Raw genomic sequence first — 20,336 nt, 5'->3', positions numbered from 1 at the left:
GAGTGTTGATGGTGAATAAAATAACCGTACATGTAGTATAAAAATGTATTTAATAAATAACATCTAACAATGAAATAAAATAGGTCTTGTAGCTCGTCTTTATGCACTTATGTAATATGTATTACAGAGCTGGCGCGAATACTTACGGAGCAGGCAGAGACATAAAATACGAGGAAGAATATTGCGTAGGTTTTGAAATTTATTCATATCATAGATACATACATATGATAGTTTAAAATTCGTTCATGTATTTTTAATAATGAAATTGCGAATAAAAAGAATTGTTATTGATATGATTCAAAGTATCATTAATTTAAAGTCAACTTTTCCTTAATTGAACTGTTTAGGAGTCAGTAATTTCTATAAAGTTATAAATTTTAACATTATATATTAAATAATTAATAATTTCTAAGTTAAAAATTATTTGTATTAATAAGATATTTTTGTTATTAAGATTTTTGTTATAGAAAAGTCAGTTTCAAATTAGGAAGTCGCTATATAGAGTATTGACGCAAATCGTGAATTATTTGTATCTGTTTCTTCGATCATGGAAGGATGTAAAGGAAGCGACAGGAATCGATCCAGGAGTGATAACGATTTAAAACTTTTGATACTTTCTCTAAATCTACATCAACGTTGACTTTGCAAATACATGTACACATGCGCATAAGGACGAGTTTAAACATTGATACGCATAAATGCAACATCGAGCACTGGTTGTGCACCGAGAAGCAGTAATTTACCGCAGACAATTCCGTAGAATTCTATTTCCGAAGAAATTTAAATAACTTGAGACTCAGGTTGACTTGTTTCTTCAATCTCCTCTCTTTTTCTTTGTCTTTTCTGTCTTTTTCTTTTCCTTTTCTCTCTCTCTCTCTCTCTCTCTCTCGCATCTCTCTGCTTCTACAATAAAATTTACTCGGCACAAGTTGCTGCTTATGCAAGTGTCATTCCCGTTGCACTAATGGAAAACATGAAATAACGGATGCATAAGAGGAGGGGGCGTCTCGTTGTTATTCAGAAATCGATACAGCCTTTTGACATTCAAGTCCGATTACATCTGCGGTTGTGTTACTTAATTGAGTTAAGTACGCTCTATTTCGAGGGGAAATAAATTAGGCTTTCTTTATACATTTATACAAAATGGCATTCGGTGCCGCTCGCGCAGTTACGCGAGAACGTGAGATGACGATTGCGGCCCGCAATTCTCAGACTCCAGTGATACTGTGCAACCAGGGCTTGAAGTAAGTCGTCCTCATGTACACACCCGGTAGATACGGAGCCGCACATTTAATACCGTGAGACACGGTCCCGACTAGGAACCATCTGCCGTCCGGTCGCTCCATCACTAGCGGGCCACCACTGTCACCCTGAAGAAAATTATTACCGTTGTCTATAATTATTTATGCAAGACCTATTTCCGGTATTAATGTTACAGGATGCAAGATAATTATATTTATCGCAGCATTGTTAAACAAATTAAAAAGGCAAGAATTAATCGTTAAAATATTGAAGATTTAAATAAAATAATAATAAAAGCAAGTAAAGTTCAAAATAAAAAGTAAATATTAAAAAATGTTGACATGAATTCTCCACGTGTGATCAAGGGTAATTGCGCGTTAGCGATCAGGATTAAAAAGTAATGTGCAAGATGGTGGCTGATAACGAATGATTTGATATTTCTCTCTAGAACGAAAAATAAGACCTACAATAGAAGATCAAATGGATTACGTATACTCTATGTATAGTAATACCGAAGCTTATGTAGATTATGTATAGTTATACTGAAGCTTCGCACGTGCAGCCAACGAAGTAATCACATTATTTGCCATAAGATCAAAGAGGCACCGCTAACAGCTGGAACAGTTAATAAAGCTAATGGAATACAGCAGGGAGCAACTCATCCGATTACCTCACAAGAATCCTTCTGGCCATTAGCGTATCCAGCGCAGAGGAAGCTATCCAAAATCAATTTCGCGTGATCGGCGGTTTGGAACATCTCCTGGCAAACCGAGTTCTCCATTATAGGCACTTGGACCTCCTGCAGCACTGACGGCACCCCACCATCTATCGAATATAACGTTACCATTAGTAAAACCTTGACGGCGAGATGACGCGCAAAAAGAAAGTCACGATAGAACCGCGGACATAATTCGGGCGCGTAGGAGGCTATACGAGAGTCATCGTGAAAGTTGTTACTCTGCTCTCGTCACGGTAACCTGTTCTATTTTGTACTTTCTAGTCTTGCGGGAAATTTACCGCATGAGTCGTATACACAAAGGCGTTCGCGATTTACAAATTGGGTGAACGAAAATCGATACTCACTGTATTTAAGTCGGCCCCAGCCTGTGACCGTCGCCATTCGGCCGGTGAAGTCGATGCCGTCTTCTGGCATACAAATCGGTACGATGTGCTCATCAAACTGCACCGGTGATTCAAGCTCCAAAAGCGCCAAATCATTCTCGAATGTCGCCGGATCGTAACCGCGGTTCACGATAACACGGCGTACGTTTTTCGTAACGCTGCGCTTTGGTTCCAACTCGCCCGAAATATCGTACTCGCCGAATACCGCGACCAAAGAAGCCAGGAAGCTACTAACAATAAAATAATGTTATATTTGTATTTTTTAAATTGTTAGTTTACAAAGCGTTATTCAACTCGATATATTACTCACAATCAGTTAAAAAATTGATAAAAATTGAAATTATATATCTGACGTTAAATAATTTTCATATTCTTCACAAAAACAAAACAATACCATTGAAAATTGTTATATGTTATAGGGGGGAGAAAGAGAGAGTATATAAAGTTAATAACATGGTACAGTTATATAGACAATATAGACATAAATAAAAATTATTTGTGTTAGTAATTTTTGATGAAATTTAAAGTAAATTTGTATAACTTACCCTGGTTGACAATGGGCTGCTGTTATCACATATTTATCAGTGATAAGTACACCTCCGCATTTATTCTTCGTGAACAAGCCGAGCCAGGTCGCCTCGCGAACCAAAACCTGCCATGGCCACTCTCCAAAATCTGCGCCTTTTCCGCCGACTACTTTTCCTGATCTTTTCGAGATCAGAGGTCTCACGCCGCATTCTGTTATCGCAATTAATCATTATGTTGACCGTAATAACAGTCATGATAATTGCGATTAAAAATACACATTTTCATAAAGGATTTGAAACAGAGTAATATAAGGTTTAGTGAAAAAGTAGAGAAGAAACGTGATTCCGATTTAGATGTTCGGATCTTTTATTTGTAGAATTTTTTACAAAAACTTTGCGAACTTGTCGACTGCTCACTTACGAGTCCTAAAGTCGGCCACGGGATTCGTTTCTGCAACACTGCTTGCAGTCGTATGCAGACTCTGTTCTTCTAGCGAAATCGCCTCCGTACTGCTGGACGATGGAATCGTGGATTTCCTGGTCGGCTTTGTCGGACGCCTCGTTATTACTTGGGGCCTTTTCGTTGTGACGTTCTGCGATGTGTTTGGTTTAGGTTTCAGAGTAGTCACTTTAGTGGGACGCGTCGGTTTCTCAGACGACGACGGTTTTTGAGTTGAACGAGTAGTCCTCTTAGTGGTTGCGGATGGCCTTTTCGTCGTCGCCGACGGCGAGGATGACACCGGTCTAGTTGTGGGCTTTCGCGTAGATCTTTTTGTCGTAGTGCTTCCTGTTGAAGGTCTTTTCGTTACGATAGAAGGCGTTGTTGAATTCTCTATGGTGCCATTTCGAGTGTAGACTATGTCTTTTAGATTCTAAACAGACGATCGGAAAAGAAGAACAAATTACGCAAGTCTTTTATGTTAGAAACAAAGGCTCATATGCAGTATTCAAAAGTATTCAGAACGCGTTTATAACAATGTTACGCCCACTTTGCATATAGTTCACGTTACATATAGAGTTTCAGAAATAAAAGCGCATTTATTGATAAAAGCGCGTCCTGAATATGAAACCAAAATATTTATTAATCCTCTAATTGGAATCATATTAAAAAAATTTTTTTTATTTAATTCAAGGGCACTTTAATAAGTAATTCATACTAAATAATTAATTTTTTCCAAAATTTAAAACAACGTAACAATATATTAAATAAGTTAAAACGAACAACGAATAAGAATGGATCTTTAATTAAAAATAATGCAAGTTTAATATGTTAGTGCAACTTTCGCAATATTATATGTGAGACAAGTTTTTACTTTATACTAATGTTTGAATTTATTTTGTCGCTTTTATATTACTCGAGCAAAATTAACTCATAGAGTGTGTAAAATTTTTAGAAGCTAGAGAAAATAAAAAATTCGAAGGTGTAAAAAGCTTTTAACGTTCTGATTATGAGTACAAAAATAATGAAACGTTAATGTGAACTGTGTTTATCTGCTCGTAACGTTCAAAGCATTGGAAGTTAAGTTACGAGTACATCCGCATAAAACTCAAAGTAATCTAAAACTTTGTCAAACAACACAGAAGCATGAAACTCTCTCGCTGGTAAAAACAAATTATCTTATTACCTCAAAGGTACCCTGCAGCGATTCGACGAGCTTGATAACGAAAGCATCAACTTTGTTCGTCAGCACATCATCCTCAACGAATGTGGGCGTTGGAATATCGTGCTCGCTGATGAGTTCAATATCCGGATATCCGGTGTTATTGTATGTCTCGACAATCGTCGGTTTCTCCTGCTGCGAGATCGGCATAGAGATGTTGAGGTTCGGATTTCGCACTGGCGGGAAATTGATGAGATCGTCTGGTGCCGCAGTCTCATCATCGCAAGGTGCACTGGTAGTAGCCTTATTTACAGTATCTTTGAATATAACCGGCGTCAAATTATTGGAAGGCCAATTGACGTTAGACGTCGACGGTTTCAAATTAAACGTTGGTTTACTCGACCACGAAGAGACCGTGGTCCAAATCACGGGCCTTTTCGTGCTCGGCCGAATCTTTGTGTTTGCGATTTCCTCGATCGCCTCGGTGCTAACGTCAACTGTTGGTTTCGCGCTGGTGCCATCCTTCAGGTTGACGCTGATATAGCTAGTAGAGACTACATTGCTACTGGGAACGTTGGAAATTACGGTACTGATGTTGTGAGTTATGGTAGTGGACACGCTGGGTTTCTTGGTGATTAGGCTGATAGGTCTAACAGGAGTAGTTTTAATCAAAATTGAAGTGGGCTTGATAGTTGTGCCCGAAGGCTTCCTCGTGACAGGTTTCTGAGTAGTTTGCGTGGTAAAGCTCGTTCCAAGCGGGCCGAGAACTATCACGGTCGGCGCCGGAGGGTTTGTCGTAGGTCGGTTGCTGATGAAACTACCGCTGGAAGCGCCGGAGTACGTTTGCGTGGATGGTCGTGAGCCACTCGATGTCTGATGATGCGACGTGTAAGTCGTCTCGGTAGGTACGAGCTCGTAGTTGTAGTACGCCGACGAAGGTTTAGACTGTATGAAACCAGGTTTGTAATAACTGTACGGGAAAGTCGAGGACGCGGGCGTTGTAGGTCGATAATTCGAAGAACTGACTTTGATATGATGGATAGGTTTTGAGGTCTCGTCAATACTCACCCAGGCCTGAACCGGCGAAGAATTAGGAACCGGTAGAGTCACTGATACGTCTGCATTCGGTGTAGTGTCATTCAGAATGGAAATGATGTGATTAATAGCGATTTCCTCTTTATCATAAATGACATCGTCCTTCTTCTTGTTGCCCGATGGCAAATCGTATATAATGGTGGGTACCTTCACCAAATCGTCTTTGATGCTTGGTGAGGAGGTCATTGGCGTAGTAGTTTCGATTTTTATTGAATCCGTCATCATTTTTGTAGTCATTTTCTTCTCAACTGTGCTTATTTTTTCGAATGTATTTGCCAGTGGTGTGCTGGATAGACCATTCGTAAGTTTTTGCACGTTGGTGTACATTTGAGTCACCATAGGTATATTCGTTATCATAGATGTCAATTTGGGAGCTTGCGACGTAGACGTCAACTCTAGCATGGAAGATTCAGACTGCTCTGAAAATTTTATCCATGTGTTTCCATCTTGTGTGACCTTATCGATCGGTGTTTCAGTGAGGGAGGGTCGGAAAATCTCGTCCGGATTGTTGATCTCTTCGAGCATCGTACCGTTTTCATTCAACAATATCGTCTCTGGATCGCTGTGATTGTTTTGGCCCAATCCGTGCAAGAATAATGCCGGAAGCTGATCGACTGGATCCACTATTTGCAGAATCTGATCGGGACTTAATAATGTAGCGATTGGTTTCTCCCCTGACGAATCTTGGTGATTCTGGATATCGTTATTAGAATCTGAATGCATTAATAATTCTGGCAATCTCAGGTCATCGATGATGTCCTGCTGACCTAGAAGAGCTGGGAAACCATCGGCCAACTGATTTACGTCTGCCTGTTGGGATATTTGTATTTTTTCGGCATTGTTTGCCGTATTGGACAATGATAGCGTCGGCGAAGAGCCTTGATTTGAACTAGAGATCTTCGTGTATACTGTTTCGCTGCCGCTGGAGACATTTGGCTTGTCAATCTTCGTGGTCTCGCCACTCGGTGACATGCCAATCGGCATGCCATCTGAATTCAGCAGGATAGGTATGTCGGGTACATGGTCGACCTGGTCCAAATTAATAAACTCGGTGCCGAGCGGATCATCGTTGCCACTCATTGAGTTCTTCGGTGGTAATTGGCAGCACGCACCGAAAAGGAAGCCGTCCATGCAGGCGCCGACGACCTCACCGTTACGCCGTGTGCATTCATAATTAAACATGCATATCGGTGGCTCGCTCGACTTGATGCGCGACGGTAACGACGGCCGGCACACCTTCGGTATTATCGTGTAGCCACCGAACAGCTTTCTGCCTGAAAGATAATTATAATAAAAGATCAATCTCCTAAGGTTTGCAACTTTTCTCTTTGTTTCGTGCAGAGTTAATTTGAAAAAGAAAAAAAGGTAAAGCGTATTTCATATAAATAATTCTATTTCATATAATAAAGAGAAGTTTATACGTTTTTATAAAGGATCCCGCATTATATGGAAAATTGATCCCAATAAATGAGTTAATTTTCACATATTATATAATGTAGTTTAATGTGGTGAATAAGAATGTCATAAATACAAGGTTCACTAATGGATAGTTTTTTAACTGTATGTATAAAAGGTGTCAAACCTGTGCTCACATATATAAAAAATATTGATGTTGATTTAATTTATACGATGTCTATAATATATACTTTTCATTGTTAGTGTTAATACCAATACAGTAAGAGTTATATGGACACCGGAAAGTGTTAAATCCATACCGATATTTTTTTCGTGTTTATGATATCTTTTATTCACATATTATAAGCTATATTATTGTATATGTAAAACCTAAATCATTTTACTTTTATCTAATTTTCCATATAGTTAATGTGAGGTACTTTGGTCGTTTATTTTACGTGTATATTGTATGTAAGATATTAGTTTAGAGAATGTTCGCAATTTCTGAAGAAACGGCAAAAGTTTATTTTCGTAAAATAAATTATCATCATAGCATGTTGCAAAGAGGCATCCAAAGTTCGCTCCGGTTGGTATTTGGGTTGCGGAAGAATACCACGTTCACGTAGCTCGAGACACTGCCCCAAATTTCGGTTTACCCCTAAAGAGAAATCGAATATCGGATCGAGGATTTATTGGTTGCGATATGCAAACCGTAGTGAAGACGTTAAACAACCGTTTTTGCGTGGGCCAAAAATATATGGACATCGTTTATCTTGCAACATTTCCATTTTAGCCACCGATGTTGCAATAGAATGAACGGAGCAAGAAGAGTATAAATATAGATATCGCGTAGATATCGATTCATTTAAGAAAGGAGAACGAAAGGAAGGTTATTTCTTTAAAAAGTTATCCTCGCTCTTTCATTTAATTCCCATCATATAGATTTGGCGATAACATCTCTCCTCTTGCTTGTTTCTCTCGAGCACGCGAGAGAAAATATGAATCAGCGTCAATATTGAGTTAATATCGGGATACGGCGAGAAAACGTCGGTTACGAGATGCACGCCCGTTTTGCGCGTGTGTGTTGTGTTTGCACATACGCGGCTATCTTTTCCGGTTATGCTTAGCTGACCAAAGCATAGACGAGCAGGCATGTAGGCTCCGCCGCACGTGCCTTCTACGCGCTTGCACACTGCCGATATATGATGACCTACTCCGCGATCCGTCCGCGATGCTTGTCTGGATACTCGCGGCTGGCGTTCCAGATTTTTGCTATGCGCGGACTCTCGCGGCTTACCGATCTATCTCATATTTATCAGTCTCGGTATGTTGCATTCCCTCGTTTCCGAACATACCTGAAGAACACAAACGCCTAAAACTTGTCATAAAATCGTTTGAAAGATGTTGTACATTTCTCGAATATCTTCTTAATCTTTCGTCCTTTGGAGAGAGATTTCCCTATTATAATATGAAAAATATAGAAAATATAGAAAATAAATGTCATTGCAATAAATGTGAAGTAATAAAAATAATATTTATCAAGTAACACAATACGGAATAAAAATATGCGCGATAATTTCTTTTTATTTGTAACGTTAGAACAAGATATATACAACGATGTACGTATAACAACAGTATCAAGTGTGGTAGAAGTGCGAGAAAGCTTGAGTTCTTAACTGATTAGAAACTTGAAAAATTAAATTCATCGTTTTTTTATATGCCTGGTCCTTGGGTTGCAAATATGTTCTCGCAAAAACATTTACATATTTTTTTTATGGCGTTTGTCGTGGGTTGTACAACTTTCTTTTCCACGTGACGCGGAAAATAGAAGAGGACAATTTGCAATTTAAATTAGCCGCACAATTGTGCACAATGTCGCGAAAAATGGGTTGACTATGTGAGTCGTAGAAGCGCGATTATGCCTATTCTAGAGCACGTAAGGCATGCTAGTTAATAGACAATCTGTATAAAGTGCATATAGCCTAATTAATCATTATGAGATACGTGACATAATACGAGCATTAAACGCTCGTTGTTGGTGTTATGTTTAACAAAAGTTCGCTTAAAACGGAAAAGTGCCGCATTAAATATGCACGATGATCCGAAAGCTTTGTAGCAACCTTCGTGAATTATTTACGCGAATTAAATTGAACGTATCGCGTTACTGCATGAACTTTTCTCATCTACCATATATACTGTTTCGTGTACATTCATCCGATGGATTATATAGATTATATGTCTTACATCTTAAATTATATGTCTTACACAATGAAAATAATTACTAAGCATGTTAATGGTTTGTTGATCTCAATCAATAACCGATCACGAGAAAATGAACACTTTAGAAAATACTTGTTGATGTGTTAAACATGAGTATCACGATAAAGATGATGATGCACAATTTCCTGCGAGATATGTGTAGTCTTTCATTTATTCTATCATAGTACACTACAACGATAAAATATATATTTAGGAAAATATGTTAGGGACAAATAGTAGTAATAATTAACCTGTATTACGGTTAAACTTTTCGCTCCCGTATGCATTTCCCACGCGTATTTCCGCGTCGACAGGGTGCCACGTGCATTTGAAAGCAGATAAAATAAAATCGGTTAAAATATGGGTATTATATTAAAGCAGATATATAAGTTAGAGAATGCTATTAAAAAGATTCATTTTGTAATAATTGATATTTCCTATTATATTTCTGTCATTCGTGTTATATATAATTTACATATTTTAATTAATATGAAATTTTTATCATTTTATCATTGTCCTGAAATCTAGCAGTAATGACTAATAATTATTATACCTTAATTTCTTTGTTCATTCAATTTTACAAGCTTTATTTAAGTCATATAATTGAGTGCTCAATAAAAAAGCGTTCAACTTTTAATAGATCCCATATAAATTGATATAACAAATGAATCGAAAGAGAATTCTCAACGAGAAGAAATTTCACGCGCTGCGAGAAATGTCATCATAAACCATTATAGAGCTATAAATGCCATCGCGAGTGTCGCACGAGCCACAGAGTCTCTTGACACAAATTAACGTGCGAAAGTGGAGAAAGGTGAATTTCTGATATATAGGGCAAAGTCATCGCTAATAAATATTTAAATGTAGTTGTGTGATATGCCAGCTTGTAAGAATAATTTCGAGTCGGGAGAGAGCGTCTTTCGGATTCACGACGTTGAAAACTTGACGTGTTCGATAGATGACATTTGAAAATTCGCCGTCAATAAATAAGAGTGTCCTAGAATTGTCGTCTGTTTAACTGTGTTTAATGAGAAGCTTGAAGTCAATCTTCTTCTCGCAGTAGATTTTCATCGTATAGATTGTTTATCGTTACATTTTAATTTCCAATGTTAAATGTGTTGACGTTTAAATTATAATTTGATTTTTATTAATTGAAATTTTTGTTTAACTTTTGTTTAAATTGATTTAATTACCTTAATTAAAACGTGGACGTTATTTGTTTATATCAATCTCACGTCATGTTTTAATTAATTATATTATAGCTAAATTAATTTTCTTCGAGGTTGAAGTTGCCAAAATCGCTTATTATGTGCTACATTAAATAATCATGTTTAATTAATAATTCAATATCACTGTCGTTAAAATGACCGTCATGTTCCGAAGTTTATTCTCCATAAATACGTCAATAACATGTATAATTGAGTGATATAGAATATATATTTGGAACGATATTGCTCCGACATGCGCCACTTTCATCTCGAGTACCGCGTATCTCTTAAAATTTTTATATGCTTTACACAAACAAACTCATGGACGGATACGTCTCTCTTGCGACTTCCGAAAAGACGCGTGAAACTCTAAGTAGAATACAGTGTCAATATTTACCGTGCCAAAAAATTCGTAAAAACGCGACGAGTTAAAACTTGAAACACTGACGCGCGGCTTTTCTCCAACGACCCTTGACCTTCCTCTCATGCTCGCCGGAAGGGACCGAAAGCGACGTACGTGAGACATCGATATTCGCGCAGCTCGGCAGAAAATCGAATTTCACCTCGTCTGTATTATACGCTCAACGCGCGACCGGAATAAATGGCATATGGCGAAAAGCTTCGTTCTCGGCTCCACCTCTCTGTTGTTGATTTTGCTCAAAGAAAGACAGAAAGTAGAATTTGGTGTCAGTAATGACCACCGACTTTAACGTATCATTTTGTATACGAGCCGCGGACACTGGCATGCATGTTAACGAGAATGCATATACGAGAATAATTTGTAAAAGTAGAAATCCAAGTTTCGCGTTACTCACGTATTCATTATCTCCTAACGATAAAAAACAATGATTTATTATGTGGGAAAAAATGTATTTGAAAATTATGTAAATTATATGGGTTACTTTTTTTGCGTTAAACAAGTTTCTAATTTCAATGTTTTAAATATATATATATGTGTGGAATAGAGAGAGAAAGATAAGCGTTAATAAAATTCGTTTGATGAGTCGAGAAATATTTAAATATTTATTAAAATAGATATATGAAATGTAGATGGTAGCAATTGTCGTAATTACCTTCATTTTGAGGCGTCCAGGAGTGAGAAAAGACGCATGTCAGAGTAAGAAAGATGAACAGCAGATAGACACCTTTCTCAGCAACCATCTGTAATGAAAAAGTATTTTAAGTAAACCTAGAGATACTTTTCGATAAATGACATATTAATCGTAAAAAATTTATATTAGTTGTACATTACAATTTTAAGCAAATTTAAAATTAAAAAGTTTTTAACAAACTTAAAGGTAGTTCTGCTTTAAGTCAACGTTAATTTATTTATAAAGGCTCTTGGCACCAGTTCAACGACGATCTTAAAGTACCCTTTAGTTTTAAAGACCTCACTTTGAGACATAAAATATGACGCAAAAGATATATAGATTATTATACTCATATAGCGCTTATATTCACAAGAAAAAGCGGATAAATTACAATTTTCTTTCTACGGGATACAAACTTACTTATCCTATCCATTAAACGCGCATTACGTTTCAGCTAGAAAATTTCTCCATTCTCATAATGATATAAATGGATTCAAGTATAAAATAAGTGAGAGATATAGCATTCGCAGAACATATTTATTTGATCAATTATATTCTTCCTTTTCAAGTGAACAATTTATGAAGAGGTAACATCTGTTGATTGAGACACCGAATAGAGATTGCGTCTTATTTTTAGGTTCATCTTCGACCATAATCATTCAGTAGCCATAATTTTTCAGAGCTGATTACCAGATCTACATATCGGCATGTGTATTTATTTCTCGTAACGGTACAAAAATATCAGCCTGTCGTATGTATTCCAGAAAAACTGAGAGTCGTGAGACGATTTTCTACAGCGTTCTCTCAATTAATTTTACAAAACTAGTAGTTAATTTTGCAACAGTTTGTATGCACTAAAGAACATTTATTATTTAAAACTCAACTAGATATATTTAGAATAATTTATTTTCAAAAATTAATTAAAAAGTTGAATAAGAGAGATTTATATGATACAAATAACGTAAATAATTATCATTTATATAAAATGATTATTGATTATGATATTAAAACCGAAGATAATGAAGCGTGTAATATTACACCAAATGGATCGTAAATTAGAATATTAATTTATTTTAATTACAACGAATATATATTTGAAAATAAATATTACGTATTTATCTTCGTAACAATTTTATCTAAAAATATTTTCATTGTATATTAAAACGTGGTTTACGTTCGATTTACGTAGCGTGTCATTTTAAATTACAGTTATAGATTAACGAACAGGTGAATCCAATGACTGATAATGTAATGCTTATAATGGATGAATACATGAAGGGTTAACCAATATTTCACAAATATGGATCAATGCTTCTATATTGCGTAGGTGTATGCTTGCACACACAAAAAAACGCTGGTAAACGTGAGCGAGTTGATGAGCTCTATTAATAACTTTTACAAGGAGCAAAAGGTCAAAAAAGGTTTACGGACGCCATTATAAATTATAAAAATATAAAATTGTATCTAATTTAACCTAAGTGCAATAAAAAGATAAAAATAGAATTAATCGAAATGAAGGCAAATCGTATAACTATTCAAACTTTAAGTGAAACAAGAAGCGTATTTTTACTCGCTTTGTCGCTTTCGCCAAGTTCATATTCGAAAACTTCTTTGAAATTCCACGAGTACAGTGTATACGTCACACACGATTTTCACACGAGAATCGTCAAAATGTATGAGAAGCAAACATCGCCTTGGACCTATGTATTTCTTCCTTGCTGGAGAAGTTCACGCTCACAAGCAAACACGGGCGCGCGCGTATGTCCGGAATCCCGTTACAGTCAGTCACACAAGCCCGGTGTACGATAGCTGCGGACGAGACGGAGGAACGGGAACGAGATACTGAAGGAACCTGAAGGTAAAGTCGCCGGAGATCTTCGGTGATAGAGTAGAGGTCTTGATGAGCGAGACGAGGAGAAGAAATGGAGAGACGATGAGAAGCAAGGATACGAGGAATGAGCGTCGGGCTGCTGGTCGCTTTAACGCAGGTTCACCAAGACACTGGTGACCCAGTTTACCAATTCACCGACATTCTGTCCCATTCCCACCGCGGCCTTGCTAACCCATTATAAAGTTCATTTTACAACGTGTCATACAAGATTACCGTCATTCATTTAAATCAACGTGCCAGTGAAAATGTACGTGAATTGCGTTTGTGAATTTTAAGGTACCGTAATCTAACTTTTGGAGTTCTAATTTTTTAAATTTCATATGCAATGCTGAAAATTTCCGAGTAACTTTAATGTATGTAGTCTAGACAAAACAATGTTTACATAAATAATATTTAGTATACAAGTATTTAATGTATATAAAGTATTTAATATGTATTATATAGTATTTAAAATATTTGTATTCTTAATTTTATTATAACACAAATTTTATTAACTTGTAATATAAACTGAAAAATAAATTGACTAAAATTATCGTAAATATTATACCTATATATTGGTGGAAATTTTTGGCAGCTACTGTAGATTCAAATTCTAAAAATGGAGAATTTAATGGATCGATAAGATGCGCGGCGCGGCACTAAAAGTATAAGTTTTTATATTAGGTAAGTTCCGTAAAGTTAAATTGTAACTATAGAGGAATAATTTACATAGCGATTGCTCGGTTGCCAAATGATGGTATCGACATAAGCTATGATAACGTTTTCGTCTATTTATGGTTCGTTCGTGCCGCTCTGATTTTTAATGCAATCCGTTAAAGTGAACTGTTGTTCCACACAGACACGTGAGTTGATACGACTATATTAATACTCTCACCTGTTAACCTAAAAACTACGAAACATCCGGTCGATTTATATGATGTTGATTAAATGTACCATGATTATGCTAATTTCATTAAATATTGGATAATTATACTAATTACTGGAATTATATGTACATATTATATGTACATTTATATATATATAATGTGACTCGCATTTATATTTAAAATTATGCCGCTTGATCCGCTTCGTAAATATAATACATATTTAAAATAAATATTTCCAAACAAATTAGTCAAATTAAAAAATATTTCACGTTTTATGACTATAGTTCTCATTAAGAGGAAACGAGAGAAAACTTATGGTAGATGATAAAAGATAACATAAATAAAAAATAATAATAAAAATAAAATAACTCTAAGAACAAGAATAATAATAAATATATATTATATTTACTTTTGCATATGTAATAAGAACTTTTACAATACAAGGACAATATGAAAAAGGATCGTAGATTATAAATACATAATGCTTAACTTATATATTAACATAATCCATAATTATGAAACGTTTTATTTAAAGTTAAGCGTAAGGTTAAACACACACTTCATTGTGCACGGCTACCTTGATTCAGGGTCGATTGAATTATGATAATGTCGGTATATCGCGTAATAGTTGCACAAGGCTTACATCGTGAGAATGTTACATCGTTATATGTTGTTAACACACAAGTACGAGCCTTTCGTATGCCCTACGTACGTAGGCCGTGAATACGCGGAAGTCACTTTCGTTGCAGGTGTTTCGTTTTCGCGTAACATTTTCCGGTCGTTGTCGGTGATTATACCAATCAACTTGAGAATTCAACGCACTTCAAGTAGCATCCTCCACTTTACTTTTTTTAGACCATCTTTTTTGTACTATAAAATGTACGTGCATAATAAATAGTAAAAAAGTCACGTTGCAGAGTATACAATAAGAAGTTAAAAGACAAAAAGCAAAAGATATTTAAGTAATAAACAATAAGTTAATGTTAAATAGTTGTAAAAAATATAATGGTATGTTTCAACTAATCTTCATTCAGCTAAACGAAATCGGTTTTATTTTTAATTATATTAGTTTGACTTATATATTCTTGCACTCTAATTTTTTTTAAACTATAACTTTGCTTAGCTATAATGAAGAATATCTGTGTTGAAACATTCTATTATTTTCGACAAGTTATTGAACATTAAATTATAATTTATTATCTCAGTATCTCTTATTTTTCGCTTGTTTCTTTTTGCTTAACCTTCCTACTTATACGTGCATAGCATCTATACATGATGTATATTTTTATTATTTATTATCAAATTATATATATAAAATTTCTAATCGTCTATGTTGCTTCGCGCTTTCGTTACTATGTTTATTGATCGTCGACAGCACAAAACCGCGACATTACGTTCCCGCGGACATTACTTTCCGAGCTATCTGCCGGGGCGATCAATGGTAAACGAGTCCTCTCTCTCGACGTGCTTTACTGCCGGCAGAGAAGGTGTACAGGAGAATTCTTCCGGTGAATCGGAAAAAAACGTTTGCGGGAAAACACGGCGAGATCCCACGTTTGCGCGCTCGTCACACAGAGGATCCTTGCCGAGAGGATCCTCTGCCAACCTCGACCTCCGGTAAGGCGCGAATCAACAGAATCGAAAATTCTTCCGCGTTCATTGGCCGTTCGTCACTAAGGTATCGTGAATGCAAGTGCGTACGATGCAACGTACATTGCACGCATAGATACACACGTACGAGAACCTCGGAGAAAGCTTAGTTCGACGTGATTGGATCTTGATTATTGGATCTGGGTGACCCGATTACCTCAACGGGGGCTTCCTCGTCCTCGACAACCTGTCGTGTAGATCATCAACGATTGATGCTATTAGCTACTATTAACGATCACATGTGCGTGGGTGATTGATGACGTCGAAATGTCCATTAAAGCGTTAATTTAACGCTGAAAGTTACAACAGAGACCAATGACCTTTATTTCAAATTCATTCTCATTATAACTTTGTTAATATATAATTGGAGATCTGTCTAGAAACCGTTAGGGTTTTTCAAATTTTTATGTTGCAAGTGATTTTATGAATGAAATTTTTTTCTCTCATAAATTAAAGAAAGATTCTTTTCATAACTCAGTCTCATTTCCGCGATTCGCTTTTCGCGGATAAGCGCGATTTGAATTAATTCAACAGGTCGGAACGTCTTTGGCCTCCATTTTCTCTTTATGAGTGCAAGCACGAGCGTCAATTATCGAGACGACGGTGATTAGCGAAATAATCTGAGAAAGTAGGGAACCCGTGCCATTCGAATGGAACACAGAAGTCCGTGAAGTGACCGCGCGAAACTAGACCTAGGACGAAGATGCAGACGGCCGCTGCTTTCACTCGATCGTTTAAAACATTTCGAGCGCGATCATTCGTGCAAAACCGATCGATTCCTCTTGTGCTCGTTTCAACACGGAAGACTCAATATCCGATCGCCTTGTACGAAGCATCGAAAGTGATAGCCGCAGTATTGTACGTTAACGTGCTAATGATGACACGAAAAGCTGCGTAACCATTTGCGGTTTATCAACGCGACTTTGTTAGAAAGATACTTTTTCGATTAAAGGGGAAATCCTGTTTTTAATAAACTTTACATATTTAAATTTTAATGGTTAACTGTTTTACAGGTTGAAATTAATTCATCTATTTATATAATTATTTAATTAATTTAATTTATGTATATAATTTTCTGTTTCATAATTTTCTAAACGTAATTTTGTAAATATAATATTTTAACCGACTTACACGAGCATTAATTATACGTTAATTACGATTTATATGTTAATTATTACGTTATAGAAATTATTTTATTAAAATCAAAGAGTTTATTTAGATATTTTGCTTACGTTAAAGCTACGAAGGGATGTTAAAAGATATTCAAGTAAATCGTGATTTGTACATTTAAAAAAATTAACGGGTTAATTTAATTCTTTTCACGTGAAAAATCCACATTAGCGGTGAATTTCTGTTTGCATGTGAATTAACTTTAAAGGAACGCCATGTGTTACAAATGTAAATCTTTTTTTCACGGATTAACCGGTTAAAGGCGTAGAAACGTTAAACGTGCGAATGAGTCTACATGATTGGAAAGAGTGACAACGAACTGTCGAAGCCTCGACAACCGTTACGACCCGCCACCACATACTTGACTCAGGTACACATTGGACGTGTACGTACGTAAAAGATGTACGCGGTAGACGCTGCTAAGGGTCAACATAGAAGATCTTTTATCCGTTTAAAGAGTATCTTGATAGATATATGTATGAGAAAATTATAATCCTCTAGAAGCGAAAATACCTTAAACGATTTATTAGTTTTCCAAAATTAATAAATCTTGATCTTCTTTCTTATGCATCCTGCACGGACTTCTTCGTTGAACTGAGAGTATTCAAATATAATAAGTATAACAGTATACACATAAGCAACAGTTTGCGAAAAACAGGACAACAGTTTGTGGAAAAAAAAAAAAACGTAAACAAGCTGGAAGGTTGTGCAGAAAAACGTTGATGATCTTTATTTTATTTTTATGACAACTTGATAATGTTTACCGAGCATAACTGTGTTTGCGGCGGACGTCACGTTTAAGATTCGCCAACCTTATGCGTGACCGTTGCACGTATGAAACTGGTAACGTAAAACTGGAAGGGTAATTCGTGCGATGCTGAACTTCTCATGATTCAGGTGTGCGCGCTTCACGGTCGGTGCATCACGCTGCGCGTCTCGTTTGCCGGTGAACGAGGACAGGTCCGCGCTGCGAGCCAGGTCGCCGATACCTGTTACTTGCGTCATCGATTTGTGTGTCGCAGATCCTTCCTGGCAACTTTCGGCGTCTAGCTCGAGCAGACGCATCGTGTCGAACGCGCGTACGTTTAATGACGCGTGGACGAAGAATATACGAGGAGAAAAAGAGCTACGGAATGAAAAATCGAAATACCGCGACGCAACAGGGCATGCCAAATGGTCTTCTGTTTGCATCTTCGGAATGCTGAGAACATGACTTTCTCCGGTTGCCCGACGGAAGTCAAATTACTATCCGATCTTGGTTTTGGTAAACAGTTTGAGCTTTGGCGCTAATATTAAATTTCATGCCGATTATCTCGCGTTAAACTTTCTCTGAGAATAAATTTAACATGAACTATGTTTATATATATATATATATATATATTACTTCATTATAAATATTAATTAATTTCTAATACCACGATGATTTTTCGGATTTTTATTATATACGATGAATTATTCGTATCCTAAGATAATTCACATCACTGCACAAAAATTATTAAGTGTTTCTTACATATACTTTAATAATTTTAAAAAATATTTATAAAATTATGCAAAAGAAGATAGAAGCCATTATTTAGTCGTTCTGATAGTTGAAAGATAAGAAATGCACGAAAGACACGATAATTTAATCGTGTGTATTAAGAATTAATTTAATTCAATTTTGTGAGTGATTTTACGATGACATTTATATCATATTTAAATTTTAAAATAGATGAGTTAATAAAGTATTCAAATGGTTACAATACTAACAATATTAATTAAAATTGACTTATTTATTATAGATATATGAAATGAAAGGAAAACGTGATTTATTTAGACGTTTCTTAATCTTAATTTAAATTTTAATTATAAAAAATGCGCCACTTAAATGTTTTAAATGAAAATAATCTTTTACTAAAGTGGATTCACTTATTTTTTAAAAAACACATGTTGCAAGGAGAGACGCTTCCTTTTTTCTTTCACCTAATTATTTATACGCTGCTTTTATTAGACATCCTAAATGAGATTAATTACTTAAATTCACAAATTCCGCTAAATGTAGAAATTCGTTAGAAATTCCCAAGTCGAGAATATAATGTATCACGAAGGCGGAGCAATTCCTTTTGTTGGAGACACGGGGGAAATTATCTCGTGCTCGTTCCACCAACCGCATCATCGATCAAACAACCCCTTAAAGGCCAAGCCACTTACCGTGCAGCGCATTAACCTTGGGTGCAACCGAGAGGGCACGTTAAGCGCGTCTCATAACGTTGTTTTAATTCCGGCAGACGATGAGTCCGCTCTTCCGGTCTGCTTCCGCGCGAGAGAGGAAACGCGACCTTGCCCTTGTCGTGGTCGGATCGTCCCTTTCACGATGGTTTCCCCTTCGAGAGATCACTGATCCCCTCCGCACTTCTTCACTGAACTTGCTTTCGTCTTGCCGGTTGATTCGCCGACATGAATCGTGTGCTATCGTTCGCGATCGAATTTCGAACCGGTACACCGACCTCGTGTGTTTCGATCTCCTGTTATCGCGCGCGTTGTTACATTCGTTGATCGTCACCCTACAGACGACATCGGCGATACCAAGATTCGTTCTCGCGAGACTAACTACCGATCGCACTTGAGAATCTCTGTAACTTTTACGCGCTCGCACCGATCTGTACCGCGCGATCGTCCATCCGGCTAGCAAACGGGATGGTACCTGTCTGGCCGTCGTACCTTGTGCCACGGCATGTGTTGCTGGAATCGCATGGCTAAGTCATAAGCGGCGCCTTCGACGAAGATCGGTGGTGGTGGCCGGTCCGATGGTGGAAGTCGTTTATGGTGGTGGCAACATAACATTCGACGGAAGCCCGATTCGACGAAGAAGGGGGGACCGTTTCTGCACAGAGGACAGAAGCCGTCGAATGCGAGTAGGGGGTCGGGAGAAAGACAGAGAGAGGAAACCAAGAGAAACCAAAGTGGGTCAGTGGCCAGGTCACGTGGAGAAGAACGGGGCTCAACGTGCAGGACGGCGACACACTGTCCTACTCATCCACCGGCCGCTCTTGGCTGCTCCAGGTTCTGTCTGCCCATTCAGGAAACGCTTCGTGATACTATCGTGAAAATGAGATGTGATCCTACTCGACGTCTTCTCACCGATACTCTTCCTAGAAAAGAGAAGGAAACCTTCGATGGGAAAGCCAAATAAGTATCGCTCGATGAGCGTGATGACAGCGCATAGTCAGCTGATAACGT

The 20,336-nt window shown here is 37.0% G+C and overlaps 1 protein-coding gene across 1 annotated transcript; it reads right to left on the bottom strand.

The window, feature by feature from the left end:
- Positions 1 to 857: 857 nt before the first annotated feature.
- flz (transmembrane serine protease filzig) lies at positions 858 to 19,940 on the bottom strand. The gene is made up of 8 exons (XM_018538250.1): positions 19,818 to 19,940; positions 11,523 to 11,610; positions 4,517 to 6,861; positions 3,313 to 3,763; positions 2,910 to 3,102; positions 2,326 to 2,591; positions 1,913 to 2,067; positions 858 to 1,370 (listed from the first exon to the last, which is right to left on the bottom strand). Exons 1-8 carry the CDS (start codon positions 19,938 to 19,940, stop codon positions 1,209 to 1,211), a joined length of 3,783 nt encoding a protein of 1,260 aa, XP_018393752.1. The 3' UTR covers positions 858 to 1,208.
- Between the last annotated feature and the right edge of the window lie 396 nt (positions 19,941 to 20,336).

The sequence above is a fragment of the Cyphomyrmex costatus genome, unplaced genomic scaffold (genome assembly GCF_001594065.2).
Source record: "Cyphomyrmex costatus isolate MS0001 unplaced genomic scaffold, Ccosl1.0 scaffold193, whole genome shotgun sequence".
Classification (NCBI taxonomy): domain Eukaryota; kingdom Metazoa; phylum Arthropoda; class Insecta; order Hymenoptera; family Formicidae; genus Cyphomyrmex; species Cyphomyrmex costatus.
The sequence above is the reverse complement of the archived record's forward strand: the minus strand, read 5'-3'. Positions and strand labels throughout refer to the sequence as shown.

What these genes read in the sequence shown, in the direction of transcription:
- flz (XM_018538250.1), bottom strand. Translation starts at nt 19,940, where the DNA reads ATGTTATGTTGCCACCACCATAAACGACTTCCACCATCGGACCGGCCA. An exon ending in CTGGGGCCGACTTAAATACA is followed by an intron (nt 2,068 to 2,325) that starts GTGAGTATCGAT and finishes TATATTCGATAG; the next exon opens with ATGGTGGGGTGCCGTCAGTG. An exon ending in GCCAGAAGGATTCTTGTGAG is followed by an intron (nt 1,371 to 1,912) that starts GTAATCGGATGA and finishes AATTTTCTTCAG; the next exon opens with GGTGACAGTGGTGGCCCGCT.